At 41.3% G+C, this 9,847-nt stretch overlaps 1 protein-coding gene across 6 annotated transcripts in view; it reads right to left on the minus strand.

The window, feature by feature from the left end:
- Positions 1-11: 11 nt before the first annotated feature.
- The window catches only part of LOC107700166 (lissencephaly-1 homolog), a 22,489-nt gene continuing 12,653 nt past the window's right edge, over positions 12-9,847 (minus strand). For 2 of the 6 annotated variants that reach the window (XM_016501707.1, XM_016501706.1), the window contains exons 11-14: positions 5,546-5,668; positions 5,295-5,460; positions 1,540-1,625; positions 19-1,317 (exon numbers count right to left, since the gene is read on the minus strand). In XM_016501707.1, the coding sequence (XP_016357193.1) occupies positions 1,229-1,317; positions 1,540-1,625; positions 5,295-5,460; positions 5,546-5,668 (464 nt within the window). In that variant the 3' untranslated portion in view covers positions 19-1,228. Of the gene's footprint in view, positions 1,318-1,539; positions 1,626-5,294; positions 5,461-5,545; positions 5,669-9,847 lie in introns of all 6 variants that reach the window. The other 4 variants (XR_001635523.1, XM_016501710.1, XM_016501708.1 and 1 more) reach the window with 4 other exon arrangements.

Below are 9,847 nucleotides of genomic sequence, written 5' to 3' on the forward strand. Positions count from 1 at the left end.
CTTTGCCTTACCATCGCTCCATCGCTTCAGCCTGTTCACTGACTCCTCACCGCTCCGATCATGTCTTAAATGAGAATGACATAAAGAGAAGGATGAGAAGAGAAACAGAGCTGGAAGGGGGAGGGTTCAGTCTTGACACTGACTAAAAGACCATAAACAGATGGCTGTAGTGGAGAAATACCCTGCTGGCTCTGAGACAACACAAATAAAAACACACACATACTGTAAAGCATACACACTCATCCGGATCAAAACGGATCACATTCATCAAGAACCAAACCACAAGATCCACAGAAAAACACACATGCGAACACACCTGTGGATGCGTTCCCCGTGTCAAGCCTCTTCCCGAGCCGTCAAACAAAACTCAACATCTGTATCCAGATTTACGGCACACTCTGACTTCCAGGCAACACTCACAAATACACCTACACACACTTGGAAACATGCAGATTCAAACTCTCAAGACAGATATCGGCTCACATGCCTACCTCATGCCACTGAAGAAGGGAGTGGGAGAGAGACAGAGCGCCTGGAAGTGGGGAAAAGCATTGGTTGCCGTAGCGACAGAGACATGTAGAAATTGCGCGAGTGAGAAATAGAGTGCGGAAGAGGAAGGGAGAGAGAGAGAAAGAGAGAGAGAGAGCCAGAGGAGGGAGGGAAGGAGGATTGGAGGAAAGATTGAAATACTAATTATGCATCTTAACTGGTTCAATTAAATAGGCAGCGAGAAGAAAATAAATGAATTTTGAAGGCGAAAATAGCCCGACAGAATAAAAGAAGCGGCTTATTAATATTCCGAAGACCAGCTGAAGTAAATAAAAAGTATTCAGAAAGGACAAATGAAAAGAGGCAGCGGCAGGAAAATCTATATACATTAATGTAGCGTTGGACGGGAGCCCTACATGATGAACAACGCTATAGATATTTATAGACAGAAGTGCCAGCGATGATAAATACCCTCACACGTACACAGACATAACATGGTAGGGTTTATTGGATCGACGTTTACATAGAAAACAGTCTGTTGTTTCTCTCCTCCTCCTGTTTTTTCCCTTCTGCCAGTCAGTCAATCTGTTCCACTTCAGTCCCTTCACGTGATTTCTTGCACTCAATCGTCGCCCCTTGACCTTGCCTTTGCTTTCTCTTCCTTTGCAGTTTGTTCTTTTTAACCTTCCTTCAATCTCCTTCCCCTCGCTCTCTTTTTTTCATTTACCCCTCCTCTCGCTCACTGAAGAACACAACGCAGCCATGAAAAACTTGCGGGTTCCTCTGTTTCTGATGCATCCTGGGGTATGGAGTCTTCATCATCGTCCACTGGAGAAAAAAACTATATTTTCGTAAAGGTTGTCAAAGTGAATTAAATGTTTTATAGCATCCCTTTTTAAATGCTGTTAACTCATTTATTCGAGAACATTGCAAAATAATGTCCATAAAGTGTGTAAAAAGTTGTTTTTATTATTAAATTACTGTAGATTTTCTTTGGACTGGAATTTTTCAACATAGGTTAAAACATCCATCTTTGGCTCTCTCTCTTACCCTCACTTTGTTCGTCTTCTGAGTCTCTGTCGGATTCCAGAAGACAATCTTCCAATCGGCTGTCTCGTCTCACTGTGACATCGCCTCTAGAGGAAAAACAACAGAAGACCGTCAGTGCAGGCCACTTGGGTCACACTGTTTACAAGGACAGAAGGATGTTTAACTCGGCCTGAAGCAAAAAGCAAAGCTGCTGTGCTGATAACAGCGCGCTGTCAATGGGATTGGAATGACTTCATTATACAAACTGCTTTTAAAGTAGCAAGTATATCATTAAGAGTTAGGCAGAGGCAGATCAACTTAAAAATCTTCTTCATATCTGGCTTAAGGTGTCACATTAGAAGCATTTCAATGTATCTATTTTTAATAGTGTAGCAAAACATGAATATATGACTGGATTTATTGTATGAAAGTTTGCCCAACAATGTTAAGTGTGACTTAGAGGTCTGCAAGCCCGTCGGGGCCCGACACGCTGAGTCCATTCGGGCCGGGCTCGGGCCAATTGTTTCTTTTACAGATCGGGCTCGGGTCGGACTCGGGCTCATTTAGCCTCTCTCCTTTTATTGTGCCATATGCAGAACACACATAGGCTTCTGTATGAAATATTGTTATATTGATTATATTATAAATATTATACATCGCCTATGCAATACGCAACACATATACGCACGCATTAACATACAGGTGACAGTTGACCATGCAGAGCATCAGGGAGAAGTTGGAATGTGGGGAGTTACTAAAAGTTCCCAATGCTTCGGGAAAAGCTGCGTTTTGGAAGAGTCTTGATTTGATTACCACAGCAAACAGTGAGTCAATTGGTCATGTGCAATACAGAATCTGCAAACATATCCTTGCACATGACAGCAAAAAACGTACGCAATAGGCTACAGCGTGCCGCAAAGCCCCAGCAAAGCAATTACCATGAATGTGTCGGGGGGAAATAATGAGATATTTGAATTATTTATTAATAAATTAGTGTTTTCTGAGTCCGTGTCGCAAAGATGAAGACGACGATCCTGACTCGCCTGACTCTCCTCATTGGACGCGCCTTTAGAGAGAAATGCATCTTTACGGATTTTATAAAATCCGTAAAAAGAGTTTTTGTTTTTGATTTTAATTATTTTGTTTTAAAATAGTAATTTAAATCTTTCTATAGATATATTTAGCAAGTCTGTGAGGCAAGTATTCGCTGAGTTTCGGTTCATCATTGTGAAGCGCTCCTGGCCGAAATTGCAGAAAGCACATCCTGTAGGCCTATGTATCCTTTATTTTAAAAAAGCACAACGTTTTGTTGATATCGTGAGTGCACACAAATAAAAGTAGACCCTTTACAGTTCCGAGTGATGTATTACTCTTACCTTTATGAGCAATAATTACGGCATATTTTAAGTTGTTTCCAATGCAAGTGATCACGCCGGTGCCTCCATGTCCTGTAAAGCGTGCTTTAGCTCTCCGCACAAACGACTAGACATGCGTCTAATAGCGCACATTTATATAGGTTAAACATTTAAACTAACATTGTGATATGCTTGAACTGTTTTATATCTATAGATTTTATTTTAGGCAAGTCGTGATGATTTGAGAAGGCTAAATTGATCAAACATAGGCTATGATCAGCTCACTGTCTGCCGCTGGCCGCTTGGTCGTTAGTACTTTAAAAAAAAAAGAAAACTTACATTTAACGAACAAAAAAATGCTCCAAACATTTTTCTGGGCCTATATTTGAGGCCCGTGCAGGGCTCTAGTGTGACTGCACCCAAGCTGACACGGGGCCCAGTGCAAGAGAGGGAGCGGGGCCCCCCATCAGTCCTTTCACGGTCCCGTTCCAGGTCGGGGAGTGGGGGCACAGGAACTAACATCATCACCCGACCGTGAAACGCTCAGCCATTATTCATGATCACAGGTCGCGTTACCAAGCTTACCCCCAAAATAAGTGTACAATATGCACACTTGGAGAAATAGAAAATTAAAAGTTACCCCCTCAGTCTGTTCACGATTGCATTTGTCCCACTCGGTTGTCCCATTCCAGGTACCCCTCGGTTCGTTAGTGATCACGTTTGTCCCAATCAGTTAATTCGTGATTGTGTTCCAGGTCCCCCCTCGGTTCGTTTGCAATCATGTTTGTCCCATTGGGTTAGTATGGATCACGTTCCAGGTCCCACTCAGTTTGTTTGCGATTTCGTTTGTCCAACTCGGTTCGTTTGCAATCACGTTTTCCCACTTGGCTTGTTTGTGATTGCGTTCCAGGTCCCACTCGGTTCGTTTGCATTCGCGTTTGTCCAATTCAGTTCGCATTCCAGGTTCCGCTTGGTTCATTCGCAATCACGTTCCGGGTCCTCATCGGTCCGTTCGCGATTGTGTTTTGGGGGGGGGGGGTCCCCCTCGGTCCGTTCGCCACAGGGTCTGCTACTTAATGATGGCCCTGACTGCACCTTTAGTTGTTCAGCAGTTACTCATCCAACACAGCACCAAAATTGTTTAATTGTTCTGTTGAAAAAAACTTCTTAAAGCAGCATAATCTGGTTTTAGTTGGTTAAATCTGATCTCCCATCTCTCCAAGATGGTGTTTAGCTGGTTTTGCTGGGCGACCAGCTTAAAAGTCTTTAAAACCACTCCAAAAGCCAGCCTGATCAGTCAAGCCTGACCAGGCTGGGAGACCAGCTAAGACTGGCAAACCAGGTTAGGCTGGTTTAAGACATTTTTTCCAGTAGTGTGTACAAATGTAAACACAAATGTCCTTGAAATTAAACATTATTATTAATACTGACATAAAATGTTGGCCTCTGCCTAATTTGGATAGGTTCCATGTGTCAGAATATTGAATGCAAAGTCTTTGGTTTTGTTTTTTACATTGGACATCGAGTGGTGGCCCAACACAGCACCAAAACTGTTTATTGCTCTGTCAATTAAACCGGTCTAAAATGGTCTTAGATGATTTAATCTGGTCTTCCAGCCTGCCCAGCTGAAAAGTGCCCAAAACTACTGTAAAACCAGTGAACAGACCAGCCTGACAAGGCTGGGAGACCAGTTAAGACCAGAAACCAACAGCAATGTAAGCAAAAAATGTCCTTGAAATTAAACATTGATATTAATATCACCATGAAATGTTGGCGTCTGCCTAATTTGGATAGCTTCCAAGTGACAGATTAAGCTCCAAAATACAGGATGCAGTGTCTTTGACATCAACAACAAATGAAATGGGAATCGTTTTCTCTCCCCTTTAAAAACCTGAGTCTTTTTCACAAATCTAAATATGCAGAATTATATGGCTAGTTGCATTTGATTATTTGCATTCAGCATTGTTTTTCCTGTAACCCACCAGCTGAGACCTGCAGCTCTAGACAGAATTGTAGTTACAAAGAAATCAATATTTTTTCCACAAAGTGATCATCGGCTCGGCATCCAGCACTCGATGTGAGCTACGGTTCTCATTGTCAATTAAACTGTGCCCGGAGCATTCCTGCAGACTTCTCATCAATAAGCATCCCAAAGATACTATATTCCAGCCAGTATCTCATTACTGATGTACATATTGATATACTGACTAAATGAAACATTGAGCAGAGTGACTTATATTAGTAACTATGTGTCAGCGAATGTCTACGAATTTGATATATACCGTACAGTAATACATTATATAAAGTAGGTTGTGAAGGGATAAGTAATGGGCAGAAGGGGTTGTGAAGTACATCTCTTAGAGAAAGTGAATTTGAGATACATGAAATAGACCTCTATATCTGGAAAAAAAAAAAACACACCTCTTTTTAAAACTTCCAGGAAGCTGCTCCCAAACAATGAGGTTACGACCCCCTGTGACCCAACGATGGTCCCCACTTGCTGTTAGCCACGCAGCAAAACAAAGAATCCTGGGAAGATCTGAAGAAGTGAGTGAAACCAGGTATTTGCTCTGGGGAAGCGAGAACACTGAAAGAGTGAAAGAAAAAAAGGTGATTATACAACTCACAGTTTTCAAAGGTGTTAAAATAAAATTGATGTTAAATTCACTCACGGTTAATTATGCTCTCTCCGTTAGTAATGTCAAAACAAGAGCCGATCAAAAGGCCGGGTATTTGATTGACGCAATCTGTGACACCAGCAGTGCTGCTGTGATTGGTTAGTCTGGTCATCACGCCTGCACATGATTGGAGAGAGCAAATATGCAACATTAGGGGCACTTTCTAACATTTATCCACTGAAACGCAAATAAACCACAAACAAAAAGTAATTAAACTCACATAATCTGTCTATATATAGACTCCGTTCCTACTCTGTCAATAGCTGCCAACTTTGCTGTGTGTTTTATGCCGTTAATACCAATGTTTTTTTGTCTGTAAGAAGCTCATTAATTCTTTTAGAGCTCCAGCTACGAGTTGTTTGATGAACTGGGGTCATTATGAATCTCAGCGCTCTCGATTAGAGTGTCACATCATGGTGTGCTCCTACCAGTAACTCTGATTTATCTGATGTAATTGTTTACAGGTTTTTTTTCTTTTGAGATAATGGCCTTTAGCACAAATATCCTGTGAGAAAACGGGATTAAAATGAGAAAGTGGCGGATGTTTTTTTACATTTTCCTCTGCCCTGGGGCAAACAGCCCCCTCTCCTGTCTGTGTTCTCTGAGCCACTGGGACTTTAACACAGATTATATTAGCAGCTCTGAGCGAACAGACTCAGTCAAGATGTATTCCATTAATAAATCTGTTAAATAGCCCTGAGTCAAAGAACAAATGAAGGTCCAATGGGGGTTGTAAAATATTTATTGCGACAGAACCCTGCATATCTATGAGAGGTGCTTTATAAAATAAGATGTTGACTAAAAATTGGTGCTGATGGCAGATCATAGGATTATGTTGATTTAACATGTTTATTTGGTGTGAATAAGTAAAAAAAAAAGTGGGCCTATTCATCTGCACACTTTTATGTAATGTCTTTGAAATATCTTTTTCTAATTTGAGGGCTGCTTTTATCAAATATTTGATATATGAGATTAACTGATTTATTTGATTGTAAATTCAAGTAAATATATTTAAATATACACAAAGTTAATATTATTTATACATATAATTATTACTGTTTAAGTGTCAGTCCTGTGTCTTGTGTTTTTCTCCCCATGTGCCTTCCATGACCTAGTTTCTCCCGTGTTTTGATTGTTCATTGATTTCAGGTGTGTCCCAATTAGTTCCTTGTTATTTAAGCCCTGTGTTTTCCTGAGTCCTTCGTCCTGTCTTAAACGTCCTTAGGTTCCTGTACTACGTGTGTGTTAATAAATTCTGTTATTTCTATATTCTTCGATGTCTCCTCGCTCCTTCGGTCCTCGTATCCGACACAGTGGCAGCAGCACCGTGACAGAAGACAGGACCGAACAGTAAGCGGTGCCCCTTCTCCTCGTTTTTGTTTCCTGTTTTGAAAGTGTTTTGTTTTCCGATTTTTGAGTGGTTCTATAACAGAAAGGAGGCAAGGGAGGCAGTGTCTCGTAGTAAAAAAAATCATAGTAGAAAAATAAAACAATGCCAATATTACAAAATATATCATTAAAAAGTGTATAAATCCCTCATTTTTTAAAAGAAACATAGTCCAACAGCGTCACTAGCAGGTACAGTTACAGTGGGAGTCGGCGTCCTTCTCGCCTCCCCTGAGCCCATTGAGTTTTAACAGACCCCCTAAAGTGTGCGGTGGATTTAGTGGGGGGTTATTCAGAATGAATGGGAAAAGTCACTTTATGCCTCCAATGCCTCCATCGCAATATTACTGGATATGGCCGGTTATGATTGGCTGTGATTTGTTCATGCTATTAATCCCACCTCTTGTGTTCATGCTCGTTCCGCATTAATGAATCAGTTTGAATGAACAATATAATGATGTTAATGGGAAAACTAATTAAAAAAGTAAGTAAACAACTCGCACACTTAGATATAAACACTGTATTTCATCAAAATAAGACTTGAAAGTAGGAGTTTTTAGTCTTGGTGAAATTTAAAGTGAATCTCTGTCTGTGACCAATATTTACAGAGCTTTGATGACTTGATGACCCGAAAAATTCAAAAATAGTTAAAAGCTAATTATTAAAAAGAATAGCTCAACATAAGTTCACAAATAAAAATATTGTTAAATTGTCACTGCCTTGAGTTATTATTTTGGAATAAATGTAAAATGCTTAAAAATAATAACTTGAGATTCATATGGCTTTAAATATTGATTACGATTGTTAATGTAAAAATGTACAGTAGAATTTATTTTCTTTCTCTGATAGTGTAAGTGATGTTTATTTAAGCAAGACAATGTGACTGGGATATTTACATTTGATACAAAAAAAACTTTGAAGACTCCTCATTTCAGAACACCACCGCACACCACTGATTAGAGCCCTGCACGGGCCAAAAACTCCAGCCCGACGTCTGCCTGACGTCACCTCTCTAGCTGGCTCCTCAGTCGCATTTCCACCTGTTGCTCGATAGCTTGCGATCCAACTCTTTGCATCTTGCAGGATGGCATCTCTCTCAGTTTCACAGAACATCCACAACTGGTCGAATTTTGGCCACAGGAATATTGTTTATGGAGTGGCTGAATCTGGACCTTTTTACCAATCCATTCCAAGTGGCGCTGGCGGATGGTGGCTTGGTAAGGCATGTCAGCGCTTACTGGCTGGCAATGACGCTTCAGCCTCTCGTGCCACAACCCAACAAGGTTCAAGGTTGGATAATGATCACCTTCCAACTCCCGCTGGGCTTCATAGAAGGGGTGGAGAAAACCAACCAAAAACTCCAGTACATCTGGGGACACATCAGCCATTCTTTGAGCCTCTCACGACTCTCCAGCTTTTCACGTAGTTCAGCATACACGTCCTTGATAGACTTGAGCGTGAGAAATACAGTGCTGTAACGTGTTTCTCCCATCGGCAGAACGGTCTTGGATAACTGGCTTGCCAGACCGCTTTGTTTCACGAACCGGACTACTTTCTTGACAGCCAGCAATGTTCCACCAACATCTGGGACTGTTACTGACAGCTCGGTGTTGTCCAAGGCATGTTGGAGGACCGTGTTTGTAGATGTGGTCCTGATAGTCCAAGTGTCGGTAAGGTCGTAATGCAACAACAATATTCGAACTTTGGTCTGTTACCCACAGCACCTTACTCATTACAGAGGGATCAAACTTGAGAACTGACACAAGCTGCTTCTGCAATTCCTTACGAATATTTTCAGCTGTTTTGGCCTCATCATGTGGGAACATGGCAGTGGTGAGTACATTATTCTTCAACTTAAAATCTGACGTTATGAAGTGACATGTGATTGCCATGTAACTGACCTTGCGGTAGTCATCAGTCAACATGTCTGTGGTCATCCCAGCATTAACTGAACGCATCACCTATTTTATCTCAGCAACAATCGCTTCTCTTTTTGTTGTTGCCTTTTCATGGCATCTGCGAGAAATAGTCGTGGGGTCAGGTAGCAACTTTTCAGCAGACAGGCGACCATAGGCTGCTCCAATGTTTATTAGTTCCTGGGCTAACTTTATAAACCCTCCTCCAGCCACTGTTTGGAATGGCCGTATGTCTTCGCAGCAGAAATCCACACACTTTTCGATGACTTGGCATCTGGCATTAGGTGGCACTGGCTTCGACAAGAACTCGGACATTGATAACTGTCTGCTTGTGCTAGCAGAGTTAGCTGGAGCGCAGCCGTGCTCGACATGCCGTTGTAGATGAGATGTTCCTGTTTTTTTGCTGTCATGTGCAAGGATATGTTTGCAGATTCTGCACTGCAGATGACCAATTGGCTCATTGTTTGTCGTGGTAATCAAATCAAAGCTCTTCAAAATGCAGCTTTTCCCGAAGCATTGGGAACTTTTAGTAACTCCCCACGCTCCAAATTCTCCCTGATGCTCTGCATGGTCAACTGTCACCTGTATGCTAATGCGTGCGTATATGCGTTGTGTATTGCGTAGGCGATGTATAATATTTATAATATAATCAATATAACAATATTTCATACAGTAGCCTATGTGTGCTCTGCGCATATATGGGCACAATAAAAGGAGAGAAGCTAAATGAGCCTGAGTCAGACCCGAGCCCGATCTGTTAAAAAAAAAGAATAAAATTGGACCAAGCCAGGCCCGAATGGACTCAGCGTGTATTTAAGTTAATTTTTTTTCCTCATTAATGTACACACAGCACCCCATATTGACAGAAAAACACAGAATTCACAGAATCGTTGCAGATTTATTAAAAAAGAAAAACTGAAATATCACATGGTCCTAAGTATTCAGACCCTTCAGACCCTTTGCAGTAGAAGCACCCTTTTGATCTAATACAGCC

This window comes from Sinocyclocheilus anshuiensis, unplaced genomic scaffold (genome assembly GCF_001515605.1).
Source record: "Sinocyclocheilus anshuiensis isolate Anshui unplaced genomic scaffold, SAMN03320099.WGS_v1.1 scaffold955, whole genome shotgun sequence".
In the NCBI taxonomy this organism is placed as follows: Eukaryota; Metazoa; Chordata; class Actinopteri; order Cypriniformes; family Cyprinidae; genus Sinocyclocheilus; species Sinocyclocheilus anshuiensis.